The 27,981-nt window shown below is 59.1% G+C and overlaps 1 protein-coding gene across 7 annotated transcripts; it reads left to right on the forward strand.

The window, feature by feature from the left end:
• The first annotated feature begins 192 nt into the window (after positions 1-192).
• On the forward strand, positions 193-27,858 carry CIC (capicua transcriptional repressor). 7 transcript variants are annotated; one of them, XM_059666413.1, is made up of 21 exons: positions 942-1,095; positions 3,500-6,301; positions 18,359-18,508; positions 18,592-18,826; positions 18,906-19,035; positions 19,131-19,313; positions 19,393-19,558; positions 20,563-20,765; positions 20,861-21,086; positions 21,469-21,572; positions 21,779-23,000; positions 23,083-23,270; positions 23,929-24,050; positions 24,378-24,544; positions 24,647-24,943; positions 25,037-25,362; positions 25,608-25,888; positions 25,986-26,140; positions 26,217-26,348; positions 26,644-26,775; positions 26,857-27,858. In XM_059666413.1, the coding sequence occupies exons 2-21, from the start codon at positions 3,511-3,513 to the stop codon at positions 27,222-27,224; spliced, it is 7,578 nt and encodes a 2,525-aa protein (XP_059522396.1). In that variant the 5' UTR covers positions 942-1,095; positions 3,500-3,510; the 3' UTR covers positions 27,225-27,858. The 7 variants fall into 7 exon arrangements, with proteins under 7 accessions (XP_059522395.1, XP_059522396.1, XP_059522398.1 ...); XM_059666415.1 differs by having other exon boundaries at positions 25,989-26,140; XM_059666414.1 differs by having other exon boundaries at positions 25,040-25,362.
• Positions 27,859-27,981: the final 123 nt, after the last annotated feature.

Here is a 27,981-nt window from a genome sequence, read left to right on the forward strand (position 1 = left end):
CAGACTTTCTGAGGTGGTTGATTGGTCGCAGTCCTGACCGCCCGACAGCCAATCAAGCGAGGGAAAGGTGACATCACTCTTTCTCTTCCCCTCCCCCCACCCCAAACTTTCCTACTCCGGACTACCAGCAGCAAAAACCACGTGGGGGAGGGGCAAGAGAGTAGAACCCAGTGAGGTCATTGCACCGCCCCAGACACTGCTGATTGGCCGCGGGGCTTGAGGGTGGCGGTTGGCTGTTCTTCGCACCTCCCCCTCGTGCCGCTACCGCCGCTGCTGAGAGGAGCCACCAGCGATACTAGAGCCCGGAATCCGGGTGAGTCGGGGCCCTGGGTTTAAGGTGCTCCGGTTGTCCAGTGAGACTCATGAGAAACTGCCCTTTCCGACTTTTTCTCTTCCCTGGGGTTCTTTGGTGCTTCAGGCACCTGTCACATGGGAGTTGTAGTCTGCCTTGTACTGTCGACTATGGGCCAGAGACGTAAGAAGACTACCATCCCCAGCAGCAATTGCGACTAGCCGGTCAACAAACTCTCAAGCCACGCCTTTTAAGCCTGCTCATTGGACAGCCCGTCCCTTAGCCCCTCCTTCATGCATTTCATTGGTTACTGTCCCTCACCGAGCTGGGTTCCGGCTTAGAGTGCAAAGCGACTGGGTACTGTATTCGTCATTCGGCACTAAGACAGCTTTTAATTGGTCAATACTGATGTCAATCACTTGTTGTGGGGCAGGGTCCTAGGCGTATCAGGCAGTCGTAGGCTCTGGTTGGTGTCGGTCCCAGAGGGAGGCCTGTCTTAGATTTTGGCTCCGCCCCCTAGCGCTGCCGTGTGGGCGCGATTGGTCGTGAGGAGCGTCGCTCGTCGGCGAGAGGCGGAGCTGACCAGGCAGCGAATATCTATTGGTATAGGACTGCGCCGGTCAGCGGGGTTGTGGCCGCTGATTGGCTGGCTGCTCCAGCTGTTGCAGGTCCATTCACCATTTTGTGTGTTGGAGTAAAAAAAAGGGAGAATCGAGAGGGAGAGCCGGAGGGGGGGCGGGGAGGGACCGGACCGGACCGAGCCGGGGCCACGGCCCCCCGCCCCGAAACCCGCCGAGCCCGAGGTGAGGGGCGGGTCCAGGGCTGACACGGGCAGGGGAGGTTTGGGGTGCTGGGGGCTGAGAGGGGACAGGTGGCAGGGACGGGGAGGGGGTACAGGGGAAAAAGGGTGGGTGGGATGGTGGGAAGGGTAGACAGAGTGGAAGAAGTGGTAGGTAGGAGGCGGGACAGAAAAGGAGTGATTAGGAGAGGCTGGTGTGCAGAGAATGGGTAACAGGAATGGAGGGGTGACAGTACTAGATCAGGGTGACAGGGAGAGGGAGGGGACAGAGTTGGAGGGGATGACAAGGAGAGGTGATGGGGAGAGAAGGTGGCAGGTCCAGAGATGGCTGATAGGAGGTGACTGGGAGGAAGAGGTGACAAAGGCAGATGAGAATGGCAAGGGTGGGTGACTAAGGAGGGGGCTTAGGGCCTGTGAGGAGAGAGGCAGGGGTAGAGGTGGTGACAGGATGGGAGAGAGAGTGGCAGAGAAGGTGGTGCCAGGGGGGCTGATGGGAGCAGAGGGCATGAGACCCTGAAGGGCCGGGGCCTGGGCTGCACTGGGCTTCAGGAGTTACTGCTCAGATTCTGACGGGGGTGAGGGTCCACGGGGCAGTGAGTGGGAGTTACCCAGAGAAGGTGGACAGGAAGAGAGTAGGCCCCAGGGGAAAGAGAGAGCTTGGCGCTGGGGTGGAGAGGCTGGGCCGGGCGGTAGTCCAGGGGTGCCAGGCAGTGCTGATGTAGGCCCTGGTGGAGTATGCAGAGGTTTGTTTTTGGGCAGGACTGGGGCTGGGTTTCTGTTCCCAGGTGGGTGGCCTAGCGGGTCAGTGGGGGGAAGGTGGTGGTGGCTGTCCAACTCTTGGGCACTTGGGTGCCTTCCTCCGTTTGAGAAACCCCGGTCTCTCCAGGCTCTGCCTGTGAGGACCACAGGATTGGCTTAGGGAAGGGGCAGCCTGGGACTACAGGGTCCACAGGAGCAGCAGGCCTCAAGTCGGAGAGCATGGGGTCAGGGGTCCCTGAAGACTTGAATCGGGGGTGCCTCTGGTTATGTTTGGTTTGTGGTCCTGGGCTCCTTCGACATCCCCACCCTCACCCCACCACCAAGGCCCCCTTTCAGCTCCTCAGGTTCTTTTAGTCACTTCAGAGTAAAGTTTTTTTTCCTTTTCTTTTCTCAGGGTAGCTTGAAAGGGGGCGGGCAGTAATGACTGTTCAGGAAGTGGGTGAGGTTGGCCAGCTGCGCTTGTCCTGCTTTCTTTGACCTTCTCCCACTTACACCCACCTGGAGTCAGGGGGCACATTTGGAGGTTAGGGGGGCCTGGCCGGCTCAGCCACCTTGCCAGAGCTAACCCAGCCAGCCCCACCAGGGTGGGGATTCATACAGGCCAGAAGAGGGGAGCTGGGCTTGTGGGTATCACACTGGGTGCTATGGGGGCAGGGCAGGCTCCCATCCAGTGGGACAGGGAAACCCTGGGGTGTAGATCCATGTCCCACTGTGTGATGACGTGTATGTGTGTGCCTGTGTGTGTGTGAGTGTGTGTGTTTGTGTGCGTGTGTGTGCTCATGCGCAGCCCCGTGGCAGTGCTGGGTATGAGCTCTTGCCTCAGACATGCCCCTGCCTGCTCCCTGCCAGGATCTGGGAAGATGGTTCTACCCGGCAGGGTACAGAGCAGAGTGGGCAGCCGTTCCTCGGGTCTCTCAGCTGCCCACTCCTTCCCACAATGCCAGGCCGTGCCACTCAGTGGGGAGGGGCGGGGGGAGATGGAGAGAAGCTCACATCACAGCCCAGGCACCTCCCTTTCTGTGACTGTGCGTGTGCGTGTGTGAGTGCGTGTGCTCTGTGGACGGTGACAGTGCAAGGAAGTGTGCCCTTTGAGTCATGTGACAGGCAGCACACTGAGATGGTTAGGACAGACTCTGGAGCCAGAATGCCTGGGTTCAGACCCTAGCTCTCTGTTTACTGGCTAGATTAACTTGGACAAGTGGCTTGATCTCTCTGTGCCACAGCTTTCTCAAGTGTGAAATGGGCTGTTAGTAGCCTTTGTCTCTTAGGGCTGTTTGAGGATGAAATGGGTTAATAAAGGCAAGTTTAGCCCAGGGGTGGCACCGAGTGAGTGCTCCGTAGGTGTGAACCGTTAGTGCGTCTGTGTCGCCGTAGGGCAGGCAGAGGGTGTGCATGTGCCTGCTGTGTCTTCTGCAGAGGGAGCAAGTGTATGTGAGTGTCCCTGGGGAGCCAGAGGGAATAGCTCATGGAACATGGGTGCCACTCTGTGTCTGGTTGCTGGCCAGGGGCCCATTATGAGTTGGGGACAGCCAGGAAGGAGGCCTCGGGGATCGTGGAGTTGAGGCAGGAACCTCAGCAAGTAGGAACTCTGGGGGACACTGGGTCTGGGGGATTCCTGAATGACCCCTGTCTGCCCTTCCACTCTGCAGGCGGGCAAAAGATGAAGCCAATGAAGAAGGCATGTGCTGGCCTCCCAGGTCCTATCAGTGGAGGCAAGTCCCCACCAGCCACCAGGGCCAAGGCCCTGAGGCGGCGAGGGGCTGGGGAGGGAGACAAGCCAGAGGAAGAGGACTACGAGGGACAGCCGCAGCCGGGCCCAGAAGAGGCTGAGGAGGGCGAGGAGGAGGAGGCCCAGCAGGCCTCAGGGGCTGAGGGGCTCCCCCTAGAGCTACGCCCTGATGACTCGGCCCCAGGCCCAGCTGAGGACCCCAAGGCAGAGGGTGAGGCAGGCCGCTGGGAACCTCCACTCAGCCGGAAGACAGCCACGTTCAAGTCACGGGCACCCAAGAAGAAGTATGTGGAGGAGCATGGTGCTGGCAGCGGCAGCTGTGGGGCAGCCGGGGCCCCTGAGGAGCGGGCAGGGACCCCTGAGGAAGCTGGCACCCTGGGTGTTCCTCCACAGCCACCCACTTCTGCCCGCTCTTCCTCCACCGACACAGCCAGCGAGCACTCAGCTGACCTGGAGGATGAGCCAGCCGAAGGTTGTGGGCCAGGCCTGTGGCCCCCAGGTGGCACCAGCGGCAGCTATGACATGCGGCAGCTGCGATCGCAGCGGGTGCTGGCTCGACGTGAGGATGGCCTCTTCCTGCCAGCTGTGGTCCGCCAGGTGCGCCGAAGCCAGGACTTGGGTGTGCAGTTCCCTGGGGACCGGGCCCTGACTTTCTACGAGGGGGCGCCCAGCGGTGGTGGTGTGGATGTGGTTTTGGATGCCATGCCACCACCAGGTGCGCTGGTGGTGGGCACGGCTGTCTGTACCTGTGTGGACCCTGGCGTGGCTGCCTATCGTGAGGGTGTGGTGGTGGAGGTGACCACGAAGCCAGCTGCCTACAAGGTCCGCCTCAGCCCTGGTCTTGGCTCCCAGCTGGGCCCACCAGCCGCCCTCCAACAGCCGTCACAGCTGCCCCGTCATGAGCCTGAGGAGGCCATATGGGTGGCCCGCTCCAGCCTTCGCCTGCTCAGACCCCCGTGGGAACTGGAGGCCCTGTTGAAGAAGCCCCCCGTGGGCCCCGAGGAGGAGCAGGCCGAGCCAGGGGCCTCCCTGCCATCCTGCCCTGCTGCCCTGGACCCCAAGCAGCCTGAGGATGCCGAGGTCTCCAAGATCAGCTTTGGTGGCAATCTGGGGCCTTGTCAGGAGGGCGCGGAGAAGCACCCGCCAGCCCAGGGCACTCCGGCCCTGCTCCCACTGGCCCCACCCCAGCTCCTGTCGCCGCCACCCAAATCCCCAGCCTTTGCAGGCCCAGGCCGCCCTGGCGAGCAGCCCTCACCCTGCCAGGAGGGGAGCCAGGGTGGCAGCCGTAGCAGTAGCGTGGCCTCTTTGGAGAAAGGGGCTGCTCCAGCCGCCCGTGCCCGTACACCACTGACAGCCGCCCAGCAAAAGTACAAGAAGGGTGATGTGGTCTGCACACCTAACGGAATCCGTAAAAAATTCAACGGCAAGCAATGGCGGCGGCTGTGCTCGCGAGATGGCTGCATGAAGGAGTCTCAGCGGCGGGGCTACTGCTCCCGTCACCTGTCCATGCGAACCAAGGAGATGGAGGGCCTGGCTGACAGTGGCCCAGGTGGGGCCGGGCGGCCTGCAGGCGCGGCAGCTCGTGAGGGCAGCACCGAGTTCGACTGGGGTGATGAGACATCGAGGGACAGCGAGGCCAGCAGTGTGGCAGCTCGTGGAGACTCACGTCCACGCCTTGTAGCCCCTGCTGACCTGTCACGCTTTGAGTTTGATGAGTGTGAGGCAGCAGTGATGCTGGTGTCCTTGGGCAGTTCCCGCTCAGGCACGCCCTCCTTCTCCCCAGTCTCTACGCAGTCGCCCTTCTCGCCAGCACCCTCACCCTCACCCTCACCACTCTTCGGCTTTCGTCCAGCCAACTTCAGCCCCATCAATGCGTCCCCAGTCATCCAACGCACTGCTGTTCGCAGTCGCCATCTGAGCGCCAGTACCCCTAAGGCAGGCGTGCTGACACCACCAGACCTGGGCTCCCACCCACCGCCACCTGCTCCCCGAGAGCGCCATTCCTCCGGCATCCTACCCACCTTTCAGACCAACCTGACCTTCACCGTGCCCATCAGCCCTGGGCGGCGGAAGACGGAGCTGCTGCCCCACCCAGGGACATTGGGAGCCCCTGGTACAGGGGGTGGAGGAGCTGCCCCAGACTTCCCCAAGAGTGACAGCCTAGACTCTGGTGTGGACTCAGTGTCCCATACACCTACATCCTCCACACCGGCCGGCTTCCGGGCTGTGTCACCTGCTGTGCCCTTCTCCCGCTCCCGCCAGCCCTCACCATTGCTGCTGTTGCCCCCACCTGCTGGCCTGACTTCAGATCCCGGACCCTCTGTGCGCAGGGTGCCTGCTGTGCAACGGGATTCACCTGTTATTGTCCGAAACCCTGATGTGCCGCTACCTTCCAAATTCCCTGGGGAGGTGGGCACTGCTGGGGAGGCTCGGGCTGTAGGACCTGGGCGGGGCTGCCGAGAGACCCCGGTACCCCCTGGGGTGGCCAGTGGGAAGCCTGGCCTGCCCCCACCTCTGCCGGCTCCTGTACCCATAACTGTGCCTCCAGCTGCGCCGACTGCTGTGGCCCAGCCGATGCCCACCTTTGGCCTGGCTTCCTCGCCCTTCCAGCCAGTGGCCTTCCATCCCTCACCTGCTGCCCTGTTGCCCGTCCTGGTGCCCAGCAGCTACACCAGCCATCCTGCTCCTAAGAAGGAAGTCATCATGGGCCGGCCTGGGACAGGTAAGAGGTGCAGTGGATAGACTGAGGCTCCTATAGGTCATTTTGAGCAGGGCTACTTTCAGACTAGCTCTCAAGAGGAGCTCCTATCTTGGGAGGGATTCAAGGGGAGGCTGGCCTCTCCTCATAGATGTTCCAGTGGGAATTCATGTGTCGGGCAAAGGACTGGACTTGGGAGGCTCAGTGCAGTGCTTCCAGAGGCCTCGGTGGGAAAATACTGTTGAGGGGGTCCATGGAACCATCCTGAGTAGAGCTGTTGGGGGAGCTGTTGGAGATGATAATCATGACACTTCTCATGTTTGGAGGACTGGTGGGGGGCATTACCGTGATAAGAACTTCGCATGGGTTATCTTGCTGAACCCTCACACCCACTCCATGATGCAGCACTTAACAACATAAGGGCCCTGCTCTAAGCCCTTTTCAAATATTAGCTCCTTTAGTCTTCTTAACAACCCTAACAGGTGGGTGCTATGAGTGTGCTCCTGTAGAGAAAACTAAGATGAGGTTAGTAACTTGCACAGGTTCACGTGGCTAGTAAATCCTGGAGTCGGCCTTCACACTGAGGCTGGCTTGTGACCACTGGGCCGTAGTGCTGGTTACAGATGGGAAGACTGAGGCTCCAATAGGTCCTTGTGCCGGGAGGTGGCAAGACCAGGACTGGAGGCCTCATCTTCACCATGGTGCCCATTGGTGAAGTAAACACCTGTGATGCCCCAAGTCTGGGGCAGCTCCTCCACCCCCTGCCCATTCCTGGCACAGCCTTCCTTTCAGATCCCAGGGTCAGTGCCGAGAGTAAACATCACAGGTGCTGTCAGTGCCCTGGAGGGGAGCTGGGGCTGTGTTGGGCATTGTGCCCTGGTTTGAATCCAGGTATGAATCTAGTCTGGCTGCCCTGAGGACAGGGTGTGTAATGCGAGAGTTGAAGGATGAGTTGAAATCAGCAACCATGGGATGGAAGAGCTTCCTAGGTGGCCAGTGGGAAGGCAGGCTCCATGGCCAGTAGGAGCACAGCTGAGGAAAGCCAGTGTGGCTGGAGGGCTAAGGCCAGGGTTGGAGAGAGTAGCATTTCTGAAATGGCGCTGGAGAGACAGGGGCCCAGGCCAGGCTGGGCCTTGTCAGAGCAACTCTCAGGGAGCGTGACAGACCCATCACCAGCCCTTTCCCTAGCATCTTTTTCTTGTTTACTTATGAATCCACTGTTGACTGAGGGCCCCTCTGTGCCTGGTCCTGTGCTGGTTGATGCCGAGGACACAGCCTTGCCCTCAGAGGGCTCACCATCCCTGGTGTAGACAGACTGCCCAGACAGTGACTGTCTAGAGAGGTCAGGGCAGGGATGTGGGAAGCTGGGGAGGACTTCTTGGAGGAGGGGCCAAAACCTTCTAAAGTGAGACTTGAGGGGTGTGCAGAAGTGAGCCTGCCAAGGCCAGCAGGAGAACCTGCAGGCAAAGGGAACGTGCAGAAGCAAAGGCTTTGAGGCAAAAGCAAGTATTGGAAAGACGTTGAATATGCAAAGACTGGCTGTGGATGGTGGGTGAGTGTTGGGATGTGCACCTGTATTGGAGAGCAAGGGTCAGATAATAGAGGGCCATTATGAGACTTGTGAACTTGATCCTGAGGGCACTAGGGAGCCATGGAAGGTTTTGAGCCAATCTGACCATGGCTTTTTTAGAGGCAGGGAGACAGGAAGGACGGAGCTGCTGTGGCTTGGGCTGGGGCAGAGGCCGATGTAGGAAGGAGCTCAGGCCCTGCCCTCATAGAGCTTCAGCCCGGAGCCAGGGCACAGGGACACGGGCTCTGCTTACTCCCATGCTCATATACTGAGGTTGTGAGCTGTGTTTTTTTGCCCCACTTCCTACAGTTTTTACATTTGTTATTGTAGTTAATATGAGCAGAATTCCACAGAAGTGGGCATAGCAGGGATTTCTGTCTTTAAGCAGATGAAGAAAATGAAGCAGACGGACTCTAACCCCCACCCCTGGCACCCCCTACTTACATGCCTACAACCCCAGACATTGCCCTCATAGCATCATCTCGTATCTACTGGCTTGTGGGGAGGGATGGCACTAATGCAGGTGACCTGAGATCTACAAGGGCAGGCCCAGCAGGGGTTCCTGCCATCATTTTCCAGATAGGAAAAATGAGGCACCGACAGAAAAGAGTCCTAATTGAGTGTATCCAGCCAGGGAGGAGCAGGACTGGGCCTTGAACCAAGTCTCCTGATCTCCAGATCACAGGACTCTTCCTATCAGAAGTTACAGTAATAATAATTTATTGAGCACTACCCATGCATGTGCCTGGCTCACTCCTCAGTAAGTGCTGACTGCATATTTACTGACTGAATCCTCATAACCTCACAGGAGGTTAGGACACTTTCTTATTTCCAGTGTACAGAGGAGGAAACGGCAGCCCAAGGTTTGTCCCAGGTCACCAGCTAGGATAAGATGCAGGATTTAAACCCAGGCTGTCTGGCTCCACAACCCAGGCTCTTTTTTCCCCCAAATATATTTCTTTATTGATTTCAGAGAGAAAGGGAGAAGGGGAGAGAGAGAGAAACATCAATGATGAGAATCATTGATTGGCTGTCTCCAGCAGGTCCCCTACTGGGGATTGAACCTGCAACCCAGGCATGTGCCCTTGGCCGGAATCGAACCTGGGACCCTTTAGTCCGCAGGCCAACACTCTATCCCAGGGGTCCTCAAACTTTTTAAACAGGGGGCCAGTTCACTGTCCCTCAGACCATTGGAGGGCCGGACTATAGTTTAAAAAAAAACTATGAACAAATTCCTATGCACACTGCACATATCTTATTTTGAAGTAAAAAAACAAAACGGGAACAAATACAATATTTGTATTTGCATGTGGCCCGCGAGCCGTAGTTTGAGGACCCCTGCTCTATCCACTGAGCCAAACCAGCTAGGGCAGCCCAGGCTCATAAGCACTCTCAGTAACAACGATGAAGAAATCATTGTAAGCTTCTTTTCTTTTTCTTGTTTATTTTAATTTTTGTTAATCCACACATGAGGATATTTTTCCCATTGATTTTGAGAGAGAGGGAGGGGGAGGGATAGAGAGAAACGCCGATGTGAGAGAGATACATCGACTGGTTGCCTCCCTCATGCATCCTGACCAGGGCCAGGATTGAGCCTGCAACCAAGGTACATGCCCTTGACTGGAATCGAACCTGTGACCCTCTAGTCCACAGGCCGGCACTGTAACTACTGAGCAACTGGCCAGCAAATGCTGTAACCTTTATTCAGCATTTACCATGTGCCCAGCCTCAGGTGTGGGGTAATCTTATCGAATTCACCCAATGCTGTGAAGTAGGAATTACCAGCCCAGTTGTTGGGGAAATCTGGGGTTCAGTTAAGGAGGAGGCCCCTTGCTGGAGGCCACCTGGTCGTCAGAACTTGTCCAGTGCCTGTCCTGTCGGTTCTGAGCCGCACCTTTCTGACAACACCCATGCTGAGGTATCCAGGTTGGCCTCATGTTCCCAGCCAGCAGGCTCTTTTGTTCTTCTCCCAGAGGCCTCCCTACCCTTGGGAGGTGGCACCTTGGGGCTTTCTCAGAGGTCCAGAGAGGGCAGATGGTGCCCAGTGGCATAATGAAGGTGTAGTCCTGGCCTCTTCTGCCTGCCCATGCCAGAGCCTGACCCTCATTCAGGGCAGCAGGTGTGAGGGGGCTGCTGGGCAGCCTGCCTGCTTCTGCCCCCTGTCAGGCACTTGCTTCCGCTGGGGGACATGCCGGGGCAGGCGGAGGCATTCTCCACATTCTGCACATGGCCAGGCCAGCCAGCTGCCATGGCCACCTCCCTGTGACCCTCCCCCTGCTCCCCAGGAAAGGAAGCCGCCCCAGGGCCTGTAGCCCCAGCCCAGGAGGCCAGATGTCTCAGCCCAGTTCCTGGCACAGCCTTCCTTCCAGATCCCAGGGTCAGCCTGGCTACCCATATTGACAGGCAGTGCCCCTTCTCCTGGGTTTGTCTGCCTGTCTGTCTCTCCCTTGGGTTCCTATGTCTGTGTCTAGGTTTCCACTTCTGGGCCTGAATCTCTCTCTCTTCTGGAGTTCAGTCTGTCTGTTTTTCTCTGAGTCTGGCTCTCTCTACCTTTCTTGGTTTGTTTCTCCCTAGACATCAGTCCTTGTCTGAGTTTTCATCCCACCCTCTTTCTGTTTGGGCCCGTGTCTCTGCACCAGCCTTACCCTATCTCCTGGCCTCCCTTCTCCCACTCTATAGACTGACTTTCGGCCTCCATTCTAGCCCCCACCGCCACCTTGTGCACATTAGGTGCTTTGTTCCTTGAAGTCAGTGGATGGTTGCTAAACATCAGTCCCCTACTTCCTTCTTGGAGTGTGTTGGGAAGTGGTCCAGGCCTGGGACAAATGAACTTCCCAATACTGTCCCTGAACCCTGCTGAGAGGTGTTAGGAGCCATTTGCAGACCTATCTACACCCAAGCACCTGTTCCCAAGACAGGCAGGAAGGCGGGGGCTGTGCAGGCCAAGCTAGGAGATCCGGCTGTGGGGGAGCAGTAGGAAAGCAGTTCCTGTGCCCACTCGCTGCTAGAGGGCATGACCCAGATCACCCTGTACGCCCTCCCTCTCCACCACCACCTTTCAGGAGACACATATGGTGCCAGCTCTATTTAACTGAGCCCCACATGTAGTCCACCCCAACAAGTTGGACCTCAGATCAAGCAGTGCCCACAAACTATGCATGGGCAGGTGGGGAAAATGAGGCCCAAAGAGGGGCTGAGGGTCTTCTGACTCCCCCAAACCAGATCCACATTCTGCCCACCAGAATTTGTTTTGTCTCAAACAGTGAATCCCATCCATCTCTACCACCAGAAGTCCCTCCTCATCATTCCACCAGGCCCAGGCTAAACAGTCCTGGGGTAAGTGGGTGGGGAAGGTAGATGTGGCTGCAGGCACAGGCAAGGATGACAGGGAGGTACAGAATCTGGGGAATCCAGAGGATAGAGACAACTCTCGCTCAATGCCAGGTGATGAGGGAGGTTCCTGATTGGAGGGAATTTGAGCTGAAGCAGGAGGAATGAGTGGATTTCAGGGTAGTTGAAAGAACGGGAAGAGCGATCCAGGCCAAGGCAGCACGGGAGCAAAGGCCAGGAGGGTGAAAGTGCATGACCTCTTAGTGGTTAGTTGAGGCTGAAGCTGACACTAGACTCTAGTGACTAGAGCCTAGGCTTGGCAGAAGGGTGCCATGGAGGACAGCTCCAATGAGGCCAGGGTTGAATGCCAGCCCCTGAAGAGCCAAGAAAGGGTTTAGAGCAGGGGAGGGAAAAGGTTGCACCTGGGTGTCAAAGATCCCGGGAGACTGCACTGGAGAGAAAGGAGGCCTAGGCTGGGAAGAAGAGGATGACTTGGGGGGGAGAGGAGTTTGTGAGGTAGCAGGAGTGATTCTTGGAGATTTCCTGCAAGACCGCCCCCCTCCCCCGCACCAAGAGCTGTGAGAGGTCAGGCTGCCTCCTGGCGGTGGCTGGCGGCAGGACCGCGGGGCGGCCGCGCGCGCATGCGCAGCGGCGGCGGCGGCGGGGGTGTCGCAGCCCCCGGCATTAATAGCTCCATTAGTGGCCGGGAGGGAGGCGCATTAGCGGCGGCGACGGCGTCTGGCTCCCATTACCACCGGCGGCAGCGACTGCACCGCAGGCGGCTGGATCCTAGCCCGTCGCGCCGCCTCCTCCGCCCGCACCCCAACCCCTATTCCCGCTCCCCACGGGAGCCAGGGCCAGGGAACTCCCGTCTCCCCATTTCCGCAGGAAAGCAGATTGTGAAGCCAGGCAGACCTGGGTTCAAATCCCGACCGTGCCACCTCCTCCTGACTGCAAGATCCTGTCCTCCCCCGGGCCTGTTTCTTGCGAAACGGCGGGGAGACCGTGTACGCGGGGCTTTGTAGATCCGGACGTTCACCCCTTGAGGGCCGCGCCCAGCCTCCGCGGGTACCAAGAGGCACAGGTTCCCGCGCCCCAGGGGGTAGGCCCCCCGTCGGGCCTCTGTCCTTCCTATTGGCCGCCTTCGAGCCCGACGACGCCGATTGGCGGAGACTGGTTCCCCCACCTTTGTGTCATTAACCCCTGAGCAGCCGCGCCCTCGGACTGGTGCTGTTGCCCTCCCCTGCCCGCCCCCCCCCCCCCCCCCGCAGACAGCTCGGGTGCCAGCTGGCCCGCACCCCGCCGCGGCCCGCGTGGGTGTCAGGCCGGCCGGGCGCCCGCCCGCCCTCCCAACACAAAGCGGCTTTGTGGGGCCCGCCGGGGACTGGCCAGGGGCCAGGCGGCGAGTGGAAAATCTCGTGAGCTCCGGGAGGGGAGGAGAACGCAGGGCGGCGCCCCCTCCTCCGCCCGGGCCGTGGCACCTCCCTCAGCCCGCGCCGACCAGCCCTCCCAGCCCCGGCGCCTGTACACTCCCCCCACCCCATCCCCGAACCCACTCCCCACCCTGTCTTATCCCGCCCATCTCCCAATCCTTGGGGACCCTCCCCCACACCTCTCGCCTGCCTTTCTCTCCCTCCTGGTCCCCCTGCATACCCCAGCCCCACTCGCACTGACTCACCCTGGTGCTATTTTTAGGCCCCCATCCTTCCACAGCCGCACCAGCCCAATCCTGGGCTCGTTCCCCAGGCAACCCTGGCCGTCGCCTCCCGGAGTGGGTGGGTGGGTGTGTATGTGGGAAGGGGGTGAGGGGATCTGGGGATACCGGGTTGGTGAGCTGAGGCGGGGTCCCAGGCAGGGTAGGGAGCAGTGGGTGGCAGGGGTGGGGTGCCTCTCAGGCTCAGTAAATAGGGCCCGTGAGTTCAGAGCGTGTCTGCTGTCCCTCAGTCTGTCAGCATCCCTGGCTTTACGCCCCAGGCCTCTGGGCAGGCCTTGGCTTGTGCCACCCTGGGTGGCAATTGGTGTCTCTGTCTGGGCTTCGTGACCCCAGGCTAGGGTGGGGTTGGGTGGTGCTTTGGGCTGGAGTTAGTTAACGGGTGGTACAGGGGATGGCTGTACTGTAGTTCTGCCCCAATACCTGTCTTGAGTGAAAGATGGCTTTCCATCCCCTTTCCGATGGGGCTGGGGCCCTAGTTTGGAAAATTTCCTCAGCTTTTTCCAACTAGGAGGGCCCTAGTTAGGGTCGAGGATGGCTGGAGAGATGGAGCTGTGTGGGTACAGGACCTGCTCCCTCTTCTCCACTCCTAATCACCCCCACCCAGGGTTCCTCCACTCTGAACAATGGAAGCTAAGTATAGGGCTGGCCCAGTGCCCAGGGCAGGGGGGCCCTTCCTGCCTAGATTCCGGCCCCTCCCTGCCAGGCTGGGCCCCTACTTGGCTGTACTGTACCCTGTAAAGGGCCTCTTCCCATCCCTTCTATGTAGGCACTGTGTCTTCTACCAGATGTACAGTCCGCCCAGATGTGTGGGGCCCACTTCCCCTCCTTTTCTCACCGAATAGAAGTGGGGGAGCTGGGGGCAAGGTTCCTCTGAGCTCTGTCCCTGAACTCCACTGCAGTGGGGAAGGGGTTAACTTGCCAATAGGTGACTCACCGCTGGGGAGAGGAGGGGGCAGCGGTGAGGAGATAGTGGCCACATTGATTTCAACCTTGGTTTCTGCCTCACATTGCAGTCCCTGGGGTAGTGAGGTAATGGAGGGTCTGAGTCTGGGGCTGCCTATGGAGGAGGGGGCAGTCACTTAATAGTCCCTCTGGTGGCCCCTCCAGGCTCACAGCCAAGTGTCTGGTCCTGCAGTCTCTGGAGGTCACAGGGCTACAGATGTCCCCTTCCCCTCTGGGCTCTGGGTTTGCTCCCCACTCCATGCCTTCAGCTCTATGGATGGGGCAGCTGGGAAAAGGATTTGTCTATCATTGTCTCCACCCCACCTGTGAAGGAGCCCAGTCTTGGTCCATCTGAGCCTGTGCAACCTTTACCAGCTCAGGTGTGGCTCCAGGCCTCTAGTGTGTGTGGCCCCAGGGTCTCCCTCAGGTGATCCAAGGCTTCTGATCTCTGTCTGGTGGGCCCCAGACCCCTGCCTGTGTCTCTGTGTGTGACCTCTGAACTTTCTGTAGTTAGCCAGTCTCTATATCATAGTCTAACCATATTCTTGGACTTCTGTTTGGGAGTCTGTGGCCTGTGTCCACCCTGAGGTTAAATTTTCGTAGTGGGAAGTACATTTAAGTTGGAGCACTAGGCTGTTACTTCTGGCTGCATGATCTTGCACAATTCATTGTTTCTCTGAGCCTCATATTCTCATTTGAACAATGGACCTAAGAAAGTGTACCTCCTTAGTGGCTGTGAGGATTCAGTGAACAGATAATACATACAAGCTCCCAGCACATAGCAGCTTTAGTGTTAATTTCCTTTCCTTCCTCCTGTCCCTTTCTTGGAAGGAGTGGCTCATAGCCTAGGGTGGCGGGGCCATTGCACAGTGGTGATCTGTGAGGTAGAGGGTCCTGGGCTTCAGGCAGGGTAGCTGAATTACTATGAATGGCCATGGCACTCTGTATACTTGCTATGCCAGGGTACTGAGGTGTAGTTAGAGCTTACCAGGGTAAGTTTCTATAGTGTGTGTGATCACCATGATGTCTGTGAGAATTAGCCTGTGTTGGGGATGGAAGTACCTAGAAGGCAGGGTGAGTGTGTGAAGATAGAAGAGCATGTGTGATTGTGTGGGAGGGATGTGGGTTGTGTGTGATGGAGAAGCAGTGGCTGTGATGAGGTGTGCATGATCATTCTGCCTATCTGATATGTTGTGTTTGTATAATGTGGGCCAGTGAATGTGTGATGAAGATATGCATTGGTGAAACATGTATGATAGGATATGTATGAAATGGGTCACATGAAGAGGATGATGGGTGGGAAGTGATGGACCTTGAACGTGGGAAGTACTACACATATGTGAGCAGGTGTTCGAGGTTTGTGACTTCGTGTGTGACTGAGTGTAAGACCGAAGGTACATGTGATCGTGGGGTGTATATGAAATAATGGGTGTGGTAGGAAAGTGCGTGTGCTGGTGTGAGAGTTGGTGAGAGTTCGGGGGTGACTCCTCCAACCTTACAAGCAATTCGTCTGCCCTGCGGAGCCGTGCGCGCCCAGGTGGGCCAAGCGCGCGTGAGCGTGTTCCTCGCAAGGACTGGACACACACGCACACACGCACACACACACAACCACACACAACCCAGGGGCCTCCGCAGCGCGGCGCCCCGACCCGCCCCCCTGGCTCGGTGCCTTTACTGCAGTGCGCCCGTCCTGCCTCTTTTCCTCCCGCGGTCCCGCCCCCAGACGGCTTGGGGCCAAACGGAGCCCGCCCAGCCCTGTCCTCATTTGCATATGACTGACGTTCCCCCGGGGCAGCCAATGGGGGCGGGCGCGGCGGGGCCTGACCCGCGCGCGGTGTCGGCAGCCAATGGGATTACGCACTGGGGGCCGGGCTTGCGCGGAAGGCCGTGGGGGAAGCGGGGAAAGGGCGGGGGGAGGCGCGGCGGGGGGAGGGGAGCGCGTAGTAGTGGCGGGGCGGGGAGGCGGCGGTGGTTCGGCGCGGGGCTTGCTCGGAGCGCACGGGCGCATGCACGCTGGGCCGTCTGTCCGCCGGGGGCCGGAGGTCGACAGGGTGCTGAGTCGGGGATCCAGAAAGGCGGGGCGGCGGCGCCACCAGCCGGGGCGCGCGGGGCCACAGCCGTTACCCGCTGGAGCTGCGAGGGAGGGAGCGAGGGAGCGGTGAAGGGAGGGGGCCGCGCACGCGCACCCGCGCCCCGCCCCGCCCGTCGGGCTTGGTGCGGGAGGAGGGAGGGGGAGGGGGCGGTGCCGATGGCCCCTGTGCCGCGCGCCCCGTGACGGCCCCCGCGGGCGCCGGGGGGCGGGGCGGGTCCGGAGCGCTCTGAACTCCCCCGCCCCCTTGGCAGCGGGGGGCAGGCGGCGTTCTACGCAGGCGCGTCCGGCAGAGACCCCCTTGTGGGGCGGCCGGAGGGGGGGCGGGCGGGCGCGGGGGGGCATGCGTCGACGGCCTCCAGCTGCCCCCGGGCCCGAGCGGCGGCCACTGAGGAGGCGCGAGCCCCGGCCAGGCCCCCTCGCGCCGGACCATGTACTCAGCCCACAGGCCCCTGGTGCCCGTGTCCGGCGCGGCTTCCCGTGGCCTCGGAATGTTCGGTCAGTAGTTCCTGGGCCCTGGGACTGTAGGGGTCAAGATATTGGGGTGCTAACTGCGGAGTACCTGTGATGGGGATGTAGCAGGAGAATGGTAGGGCTAGACTAAAGGGGTGAAGGGAAAGTTACCGGCTGTAGTGGTTAGTGACGGCAGGTCAAGTGGTTAGTGACGGCAGGTGGGAGTGTAGAGCAGTGATGGGCGTGGGGAGTGGCGGAGCAGCCTGGTGTGTAGGTGATGGAGTGGAAGAGGTCCGTTGTCATTGGAGGTGAGCGGTGCAGTGTAACTGGCTCGGGAGCATGGATTAGATTCGGAGCAGCCTGAGACCTCCTGGCCCGAGGTTTGGACTAGACTGAGGGAAGGAAGGGGCTGCGGTTGAGCAGTGGGGCTAGGACAGGATTTGGGGAGTGAGTGAGGCACTGTTTGCTTAGAACAGCGTTGGGCTGAGTGTGTTGAGCTTTGCGGAGAGGGAGAGACCCACAGATCCTGGAGGGTAGTGCACTTGGGAGGCGTTCAGGAGGGGCAGGACCAAAGCACTGTTCCCTCATTGTCTACTGGGTCCCTTCTCCACCCAGCAGAAGAGGAGGCACTGGTGAGAAAGATCTTTGTGAAGAGAGGGACAGGTTCAGGTCCCTGGGCTTGTTAAGTGGTTGGAGGGCCAAGAAGGCTTTTGTGTCCCCAGGGCTCCAGGGTTAGGGGGTAGGGTCGTCATATTGTGTCTTGAGTCGCTTCCAGTGCTGGCCTCCTTGTTCCTCTCCGTTTGCCTTGATGTCTGTTTTTTTCTTTTGTCAGCCCTTTACAGAATCAGGTCTCGAGGCCAGTGCTCACAAAGGGCTCCCCTAGTCCAGGCGTTTGAAGGCTTGAGGGTGGTAACTCCAGGACAGAGTGGTCTGGGTCAGGGGAAGGCCTGGAATGATGGAGACCAGGGCTAGGGCGTTCCCCTCCTCCCTTTATAGTCTTCCCCTACCAGGGGCCTCTGCTGCTGGTTCCACTTCCCCCAGGGAGCCAGCAGTGAGAGGGAAGCCCACTCCTGGTCTCCGCCTGCTCCAGGAGACCAGCCAGTCACCCAGCTCCTGGAGTGAAGGGGTCCTCTGGGACCAGCTCCTGATGCGGGAAGTGCCTTCCTGTGTATATCCTTTAGGAAACACCTGGCACTCTTGCCTTCCCTGGGCAGAGACTTGTAACAGTTCTGTTATTTGTCCCATTGCCTGTGCCTTCTCTTCCAAGGAGTTTACTATGCCCTCCCCTCTTTCTGGGCTTGGGGCTGGGCCATGCCCTACAGCTGAACTTGGAGTTTTAGAGGGACAGGCTAGGAGGCTTCTTCACAGGCAGTAGATTCTCTGTGGTGGTAAGGGGAGCGATGCCATAGCACCTGTGCCCAGCCCAGGAAGGGCAGGCCTAGCTCCCTGGTACCTATGGTAGTGGGAGGGAGGCATAGAGACGGAGTCAAGACTCTGGGGGTGATGGAGGGGAAAGGAGAGGAAAGACAGGGCCATCTGCCTCAGGAAAGAGAAAAGGAGTGTGAGGCCAAGGTAAGGGGCTATGTCAGCTGGCAACATGGCTTGGCTGGGGAAGGGTCTCCAGGCCTTCTGAGGTCTTGGGGCCTTGGGAGTGTAGGATGGCAGTCAAACATGGCCTGGTTTGTGACAGGAGCCAGTCATTCCTCTGGCCTGGTCCCTGGTGGCAGGGCTAGTGGAGGTTGGGGGAGGGAGTGGGGCAGTATATTCTCTTTCCATCCCTGCTTCTGTTTTCATTTTTATAAACCTAGAAACCTTTCAAGCAGGAGTTTTCTTTGAGTGATGTTGCATGCATGTCGAGGTTCAGGGCTAGGAGAAGGGGTGTAAAAAGAGAGGTGGAGCTACCTTGTTCAGGTTGGAAAAAAACCTTGGGTTGAGGGTCAAGGCCAAGATCTACTGCACAGCTCAGCTGGTTCCTTCCCACAGTGTGGACGAACGTCGAACCTCGCTCTGTCGCCGTGTTCCCCTGGCACTCCTTAGTCCCCTTCCTGGCCCCCAGCCAGCCAGACCCCTCCGTGCAGCCAAGTGAGGCCCAGCAACCTGCCAGCCATCCAGTGGCTTCCAACCAGAGCAAAGGTGAGGGATGGGGGGCTGTGGAAAGGCATGGGGATAGTGTTGAGGTGGTTCAAGAGCCTTCTGATCTGCCTCTCTGTCCCCAGAGCCTGCTGAGTCGGCGGCTGTTGCTCACGAGCAGCCACCAAGCGGGACAGGGAATGCTGACCCTGGGCGGCTCCCTGGAGCCACATGCCCTGAGAGCCCAGGGCCTGGACCCCCCCACACTTTGGGGGGAGTGGAACCTGGAAAGGGCCCCCCTCCCACCACTGAGGAGGAGACCCCTGGCCCTCCAGGAGAACCCCGGCTAGACAGTGAGACGGAGAGTGACCATGATGATGCGTGAGTGCCCCGAGACTTGGGACTGGGGGTGGGATGGCCAGGTACATGGACCTCACTGTATTTGCTGCTCTCACTACAGCTTCCTCTCCATCATGTCTCCTGAGATCCAGTTGCCTCTGCCACCTGGAAAACGCCGGACCCAGTCCCTTAGTGCCCTGCCCAAGGAACGAGACTCATCTTCGGAGAAGGATGGACGTAGCCCCAATAAGGTACCTCATCCCCACCTGTCTCCATCTCGGCCTGTGGCCACCCAAGCCTGTCTCCTTGGTCCTAATTATTCCACTTGGACCTGTGTCTGCTGTAGCGGGAGAAGGACCATATCCGGCGGCCTATGAATGCCTTCATGATCTTCAGCAAGCGGCACCGGGCCCTGGTCCACCAGCGTCACCCCAACCAGGACAACAGGACCGTCAGCAAGATCCTGGGCGAGTGGTGGTATGCCCTGGGGCCCAAGGAGAAGCAGAAGTACCACGACCTGGCCTTCCAGGTAACACCTCCTCCTCTCGGCTCCTCCCCAGCTTCCTCTGGTGGGTGGATGAGTGAAGGGTCCTGCCATCTCCTGCCAGGTGAAAGAGGCCCACTTTAAGGCCCACCCAGACTGGAAGTGGTGCAATAAGGACCGAAAGAAGTCTAGTTCAGAGGCCAAGCCCACAAGCCTGGGGCTGGCAGGAGGGCACAAGGAGACGCGGGAGCGAAGCATGTCAGAGACGGGCACCGCTGCTGCCCCTGGAGGTTAGTCAGCTCCTTGGCTCTCCTGCCCTACTACCTCCGTCCCTGAGAGCCTCTGGTACCCCCTTGCTTGTTCACCCCCCGCCACAGAAGCTGCTCCCTGTCACTTTTTTAAAATATGTTTTTTACTGATTTTAGAGAAAGGAAGGGGGAGGGAGAGAGAGAAACATTGATTGGCTGCCTCCTGCATGCCCCCTATTGAGGATTGAGCCTGCACCCTGGGGCATGTGCCCTGACCAGGAATTGAACTGCCGACTTTTCAGTGCATGGGATGATGCTCAACCAACTGGGCCACAACGACCAGGGCTGCCCTGTTACTTTTATTTGAGGACCTTTACTTATAAAGGAACCAGCACTTGTCTCATGTGAAGGATCCAGAAGGTCCAGACAGATAAAACTTCCAAATAGCAATCTCATCAACTGCCACTTACTGAGCATTTACTACATACCAAGCACCAAGGGGGGGTGTAATCACTAGGATTTAGAACCATACCCCATTTTCCAGGTGAGGCAAAACCACTTGCTTGAAGTCACAGAAAGCAGTAACTGGCAGAGCCAGAAATTAAAGCCCAGCTTGGCTGACTCCCAGAACCACAGTTGGAAGCCCCTCATTGATGCTTCAACTGACTGCAGTTGTCAGGGTGCCTGGCGCTGTGCTGAGGTGCTTTTCTGGAGCAACCCTGTGGGTCTGGGCTCACAACTCAGGGCAGGGATGCAGTGTGGTTATTAGCTAGCCAGCACCACATGAACCTGTCTGCAGGCTTTCTTACTCTCAGCAGGGCTGCCTCCTGGGGAGCAATGGGCTTGCTCCTTGCAGCCCCAGAGGGCAGGAACCATTGGGAAGGAGATGCTGGGCTGGTGGGTGGCATCTCTTTTCCGCTTGGTGGCCCAGGAATTGCAGCCTGCTTTTGCCCAGTACCTAGAAATATGGTGGGTGGCTCAGCCAGTCCAGGTGCTGGTAAGAGGCTTCCTGACTCTGCAGCACTTCCCCCCCTTCCACTCTACAGTGTCCTCTGAGCTTCTATCTGTCGCAGCCCAGACACTTTTGAGCTCGGACCCCAAGGCTTCGGGGAGCGGCTCCTGTGGGGCAGAACGTCTGCACACAGTTGGGGGACCTGGTTCGGCCCGGCCCCGAGCCTTCTCCCACAGTGGGGTCCACAGCCTGGATGGCGGAGAAGTAGACAGCCAGGCACTACAGGAATTGACTCAGGTCTGGGGTACAGGCCACGGGACTTGGGGAGATGGGCAGGGAGGGCTGCCCAAGGTGACAGCCTTGGCTGATCTCTCCCTGCAACTGCCCTGCAGATGGTGTCTGGCCCTTCATCCTACGCTGGCCCGAAGCCTTCCACACAATATGGGCCTCCAGGCCCCTTTGCGGCCCCTGGCGAGGGAGGTGCCCTAGCGGCCAGTGGGCGGCCTCCACTGCTGCCTACCCGAGCCTCCCGTTCCCAGCGTGCGGCCAGTGAGGACATGACCAGTGATGAGGAACGCATGGTTATCTGTGAGGAGGAAGGGGATGATGATGTCATTGGTGAGCAGTGGCAGGGACCCAGAATCCTGTCCAGGGGTTACTAGGCTAAGGTTTGGATGGGGGCAGAGATTGGATCCAGACCCTCAAGCCCGTTTTTTCCCCCCCTTCCCTTTCACATACGTTCAGTTCAGGCCCTACTGAGTAAGCCTACCCCTATCCTTAGAAAGCCCCTGGCCAGATAGGCAACCAGGAGGACCCGGGCATGGCCAGGCAATTGGGCACAGTGTTAGATGCATGCTTGTGTAGGTGGACACACCCTGGGCTGAGGAGCAGCATTCCTGGACAATACGCACTGCTGGTTTGGGGCAGAGCTGAGGCCAGAGCCCAGGTTCCAGGCTGTCCTTCTGGCCCTTTTGCCAACACTGTTCCTCTGCTCCCTCAGCTGACGATGGCTTCAGCACCACTGACATTGACCTCAAGTGCAAGGAGCGGGTAACTGACAGTGAGAGTGGAGATAGCTCTGGGGAAGACCCAGAGGGCAGCAAGGTGAGTGCTTGGGTCTTGGTGCTGTCTGGTCTCACTGAACTCCAGGAGTGGGGTATCTTCTTGTGTGTTGACAGAGAGCCTGGAGAGGGAAGTTATTTGCCCCATGGGGAATTGTGTCATAGCCTGGATGAATCAAGGCCTTCAGGTGGCCTGGGTGTGGGTGTTCAGGCTCCCTGATACGATTGTGTCTCTTCTCCTTCCACCAGAGCTATGGCCGGAAGGTGTTCTCACCTGTGATTCGTTCCTCCTTTACCCACTGCCGTCCATCGCTGGACCCTGAGCCCCCAGGGCCCCCAGATCCACCTGCAGCCTTCAGCAAAGGCTATGGGCCCACCTCATCCTCCTCATCCCCACCTGCATCCTCCTCAGCCTCAGCAGCCACCTTCTCATTGGGCTCAGGGACTTTCAAGGCCCAAGAGTCAGGTCAGGGCAGCACAGCAGGCCCACTACGGCCCCCACCCCCTGGGGGCCCAGCGACACCTTCCAAGGCCACCCGCTTTCTCCCAACGGATCCTACCACCTTCCGGCGCAAGAGGCCTGAAAGCGTAGGGGGCCTGGAACCACCTAGCCCCTCAGTTATTGCAGCACCTCCTGTGGGGGGAGGAGGTGTCTTGCAGACACTAGCCCTGCCTCCAAACAAGGAGGAACGGGAAGGCAGCGGAGCCCGCATGTCCTCAGCCCCAACCCCATCACTGGCCTATGGGACCCCAACGGCCCCCCTGTCCCGTCCAGCTGCCACCATGGTCACCAACGTAGTGCGGCCTGTCAGCAGCACTCCTGTGCCCATCGCCTCCAAGCCCTTCTCCACCTCTGGCCGGGTGGAAGCATCTCCAAATGACGCAGCTGGTGCCAGGACTGAAACGATCACTGGGTCCCGGGCACCTGGGGGCTCTCCACTGGGCGTCAGTTTAGTGTATTCGGACAAGAAGTCAGCAACGGCCTCCTCACCAGCCCCACATCTGGTGGCTGGGCCCCTACTAGGTGCTGTGGGGAAGGCGCCTGCCACTGTCACCAACTTGCTGGTGGGCACCCCAGGCTATGGGGCCCCTGCACCCCCTGCTGTCCAGTTTATTGCCCAGGGGACCCCTGGTAGTGGGGCCACTACGGGCTCAGGAGCAGGTGCTGGTACTGGCCCCAATGGGCCAGTGCCCCTGGGTATTCTGCAGCCAGGTGCCCTGGGCAAGGCTGGGGGAATCACCCAGGTGCAGTACATCCTGCCCACACTGCCCCAGCAGCTTCAAGTGGCACCTGCCCCAGCACCAGCCTCTGGGACCAAGGCAGTGGCTCCTGGCGGTCCTGCATCAACCACCAGCATTCGTTTCACCCTTCCACCGGGCACTTCTACCAACGGCAAAGTCCTGGCTGCCACTGCGCCCACTCCTGGCATACCTATCCTGCAGTCTGTATCCTCTGTCCCGCCCCCCAAAGGTGAGGCCTGGGCTGGGCAGCACAAATAAAGGGGCCACAGCCCTGTTGGGCTCCCTTTAACGTCCTTTCTTGCCTCTTGCAGCCCAGTCGGTTTCTCCTGTGCAGGCCCCAGCCCCCAGTGGCTCAGCCCAGTTGTTACCTGGGAAGGTACTAGTGCCCCTGGCCACCCCTAGCATGTCGGTGCGCGGTGGAGGAGCCAGCCAGCCGCTGCCCCTGGTTAGCCCACCCTTCTCAGTACCTGTGCAGAATGGCGCCCAGCCACCTAGCAAGGTAAGGGCATCCTGTCTGTGGCCTCACCTGTTCCTCATGCCTCTCCTGCTGGGTTTGGTCTCCATAGCCTAGAGGAGGGGTCCTCAAACTTTTTAAACAGGGGGCCAGTTCACTGTCCCTCAGACCGTTGGAGGGCCGGACTATAGTTTAAAAAAAAACTATGAACAAATTCCTATGCACACTGCACATACCTTATTTTGAAGTAAAAAAAAACAAAACGGGAACAAATACAATATTTGTATTTGCATGTGGCCCGAGGGCCGTAGTTTGAGGACCCCTGGCCTAGAGTTTCTGCCTTTCCTTCAGTCTCACTTTTCTTCCTTTTGTCTGTCTCTGGAGGAATCTTGATTCTCAGTGTCTCTGTGCATCTTGATTCTGGCCTCACTGTCTGCAACTTGTTCCTTTTCTGTGTCCCCCACCTCTTTTGAAAACTTTTTTAGAACATTTTTAAAATTTTTGTTTTTAAAAATTTCTGTTGGTTTTTATTTATTTTTTTATCTCTTTCCCCCACCTCTTGCTGTTTTCTTCCCTTTGTTCCAATCCCAAATTTTATGTTCCCTGTTTTGGCTGAGACCCACCACTCTCCTAGGTCTTGGTCTTCCTCTTCCCCATGCTGGGTCCTCCACTCACTGCAGCCTATGGGTGCTCTTGCCCACAGATCATTCAGTTGACTCCAGTGCCTGTGAGCACACCCAGCGGCCTGGTGCCGCCCCTCAGCCCAGCCACGATCCCTGGTCCCACTTCCCAGCCTCAGAAGGTCCTGCTGCCCTCCTCCACCAGGTAATGGCAGTTGAGCCTGCACCTGGAGGCAAGCCCAGGGAAGGGGGTGGGTGGGGCCAGATCGCTTCACTCTTCCCCTATTTTTTTTAAATATGTTTTTATTGATTTCGAGAAGGAAGGGAGAGGGATAGAGAGATAGAAACATGGATTGGCTGCCTCCTGCACAACTCTCTACTGGGGATTGAGCCTGCAACTCAGGCATGTGCCCTGACTGGGAATCGAATCAGTGACCTCCTGGTTCATGAGTTGGTGCTCAACCACTGAACCACACCAGCCAGGCTCATCCCCCATTTTTACTCTTTCCCTTCTTTCCTCTCCTTGCGGCAGAATCACCTATGTGCAGTCAGCAGGCGGGCACACGCTGCCTCTGGTCACCAGCTCAGCATCCAGCCAGGCTGGAACAGTCACCTCATATGGGCCCACGAGCTCCGTAGCTCTAGGCTTCACCTCGCTGGGGCCCAGTGGCCCTGCCTTCGTACAGCCCCTGCTTTCAGGTGAGGGATGACCTGGCCGGCAGTGCTGGGAATCCATGGTGGGTCTGAGGCAGTTCAGGCCTAACTCGGGCCCCTGCCTCTCCTCTGTTTCCCTCTCTGTAGGCCAGGCCCCTCTGCTGGCTCCTGGCCAGGTGGGCGTGTCACCTGTGCCCAGCCCCCAGCTGCCTCCCACCTGTGCAGCCCCCGGAGCTCCCCTCATCACGGCATTTTACCCTGGCAGCCCCGTACCCACCTCGTCAGCGCCTCTGGCCCAGCCATCCCAGGCCCCTGCAGGCCTGGTCTACACTGTGGCCACCAGCACCACCCCCCCTACTGCTACAATCCTGCCCAAGGGCCCATCGGCCCCTCCCACTGCCACTGCCACCCCAGCCCCTACCAGCCCTTTTCCTAGTGCCACAGGTGGGTGTTGGGCCAACCCAGGGTGGGGTGAGTTGGATCCAGGGAATGGGCTCCAGTCAGGCCTAGCTCAGCAAATGCTCTTCTCCCCATCAGCAGGCTCCATGACTTACAGCTTAGTGGCCCCCAAGGTCCAGAGGCCCACCCCCAAGGCCCCCCAGAAAGTGAAGGCAGCCATCGCCAGCATTCCTGTGGGCTCCTTTGAGGCGGGTGCCCCTGGGCGGCCTGGCCCTGCACCCCGGCAGCCCTTGGAGCCTGGCTCAGCTCGTGAGCCTGCTGCCCCTGAGTCCGAGCTTGAGGGGCAGCCTACAACGCCGGTCCCTCCACCTACCCCAGAGACGTGGGCTCCCACTCCCCGGAGTAGCCCCCCACCACCCCTGCCTGCTGAGGACCGGACCAGCACCAAGGGCCCTGAGACTATGGTGAGTGTCCAGCAGTCCTGGGGGCTCCTGCTGCTGGGTTCTGTCCCTTGGCCCACTATCTGCTCCCCGACCCACCCCTCTTCCCTGCGTATGTCTGAGACGTGCCCTTGTCCCTCGTGCTTGACTGTCCCTGGGCTTTCTCCAAGACTGTCTCGGGCAATCAGCACCTGTCTCTTTGTGTTTCTGGGTTTTACCCCAGCAAGTCAGAACTCGTGTCCTTCATCTCTCTGCCATCCCCACCCCAGGCCAGCAAATTCCCCAGCTCATCTTCAGACTGGCGCGTCCCTGGGCTGGGCCTGGATAGTCGCGGGGAGCCTCCCACCCCTTCTAGCCCGGCCCCAGCTCCTGCCCCAGCCCCTGCTGGCAGCAGCAGTAGCAGCAGCAGCAGCAGCAGCAGCAGCAGCAGCGAGGGCAGTAGTGGCAAAGCAGCTGGGGACAATCCTGAGCGTAAGGAGGCAGCTGGTACCAGCAAGAAGGTGAAAGTGCGGCCCCCGCCTCTGAAGAAGACCTTTGACTCTGTGGACAAGTGAGCATGGGCGGGGGGCTCTGGTGGAGCTGTGGGGTTGGTGGGAGAGTGAGCAGCTACAGGCCGAGCAGGGGAGGTGACCCTGCCCACTCTCCAGCAGGGTCCTGTCAGAAGTAGACTTCGAAGAACGCTTTGCTGAGCTGCCCGAGTTTCGGCCTGAAGAGGTATTGCCCTCTCCCACCCTGCAGTCTCTGGCCACCTCGCCCCGGGCCATCCTGGGCTCCTATCGTAAGAAAAGGAAGAACTCCACTGGTAGGCAAGGGGGCCTTCCGGGCTTGGTGGGGGATGGACTGGGGCCACCTCCCCTGAGCCTGCTTCTTTTGACCAGACCTGGACTCCGCCCCCGAGGACCCCACCTCACCCAAGCGCAAGATGAGGAGACGCTCCAGCTGTAGCTCAGAGCCTAATACCCCCAAGAGTGCTAAGTGCGAGGGAGACATCTTCACCTTTGACCGCACAGGTGCTGAGGCCGTGGCCAGTGAAGCAGTGAGGGACCCAGGGCCTGCAAAAGGGGTGGGGTCTCATGAACTGGGTTAGAAATGGGAGAGGTGGAGTGGGTGTCACTGAGGTTAAGGGTGGGTTCCAGAGTCCAGCAGGCCCCTAAACTGCCATGTGACCTTGGGCATGTCCCCTCTCTGAACTCTGCTGTGAAACAGAGTTCAGTGAAGGCTAGCTGGACACTTAGACAACGGTGTAAAGGTGGCATGGCCAGGCTTCTGCACTGGCCTTGATCATTCTCCCTGCCTTTGTCCCAGGTACAGAAGCTGAGGATGTGCTTGGGGAGCTGGAATATGAGAAAGTGCCATACTCGTCACTGCGGCGCACCCTGGACCAGCGCCGGGCCCTGGTCATGCAGCTCTTCCAGGACCATGGCTTCTTCCCATCAGGTGAGCATGTCTTGGAGTCTTGAGGAGCATTTGGAGGGGATCTGCCTGCTCATCTCATCCTCTCAATCCTTCCGTCCCTAGCCCAGGCCACAGCAGCCTTCCAGGCCCGCTACGCAGACATCTTCCCCTCCAAGGTCTGTCTGCAGTTGAAGATCCGTGAGGTGCGCCAGAAAATCATGCAGGCAGCCACTCCCACGGAGCAGCCTCCTGGAGCTGAGTCCCCCCTCCCTGGACCGCCCCCGACTGGCACCGCTGCTGCCTCTGTTCCCACTCCCAGCCCTGCTGGAGGCCCTGATCCCACCTCACCCTGCTCGGACTCTGGCACAGCCCAGGCTGCCCCACCACTGCCTCCACCCCCAGAGCCGGGGCCCGGACAGCCTGCTTGGGAGGGGGCCCCCCAACCCTCCCCCCCACCTCCTGGTCCCTCCACAGCTGCCACAGGCAGGTGAGGGGGCCCCTGAGAAGATCCCAGGACCCATAGTACCCCCCCTCAGGACATGGACAATATGTAGGTGGCAGGAACGGGGAGGGGGAGGGAGCCAAGGTGGTTACTTCCTCCCCAATAAAGCCATTTCGTCCTTTCAGTTTTGGGGCGGAATGAGGCCTGCCCCTCTGTGTATCCCCATGCCCCACAGCTCCCTCCCAGTTATGGGCGTAGCCGAGGGGAAGCAGGGGCACAGTCTCCCTCCACCGAGCCCCTGTACATAATAACCTGGAGTGTGTGACCTTCAGATCTTTTCACTTGTACTTTATGCAAAATGGCTCGTGAGGGCTGCAATCAGAGAGAAGTGAGGGCCTTGGGCCACAGGGAGGCGCCTGTGGAGTAAGGGGTTCATGCACCCCTTTTTTCCCCAGAGGGGCTGGACTCAGGTTAGTTTGGGGGTAGGGGCTCCTGCACTTTGCCACAGGCATGGGGAGGGTTCTCTCCCCACCTCTCTGCCCTCCCAACTTGGGTTGTACTTTCTAAGAAGGTGATTCCCCCTACTCTTGTCCCCAACCCCAGAACAAAACATGTTGATCATGTGCAATATTTCTTACTGTGCCGAAAAGCCACAATGACCGCAATTAAAGCTGTTTAACACACCTGTGTGACTGCCCATTTGAAAGGACGGGATGTTGGTTGTACCAGTCTTGTCGCCAGATGGCCATGGACCTGTACTTGCCCCCAGTGAGATGAGGACAGCAGTGCCCGGATACTCCCTCTCA

The sequence above is a fragment of the Myotis daubentonii genome, chromosome 15, assembly GCF_963259705.1.
Source record: "Myotis daubentonii chromosome 15, mMyoDau2.1, whole genome shotgun sequence".
NCBI lineage: Eukaryota > Metazoa > Chordata > Mammalia > Chiroptera > Vespertilionidae > Myotis > Myotis daubentonii.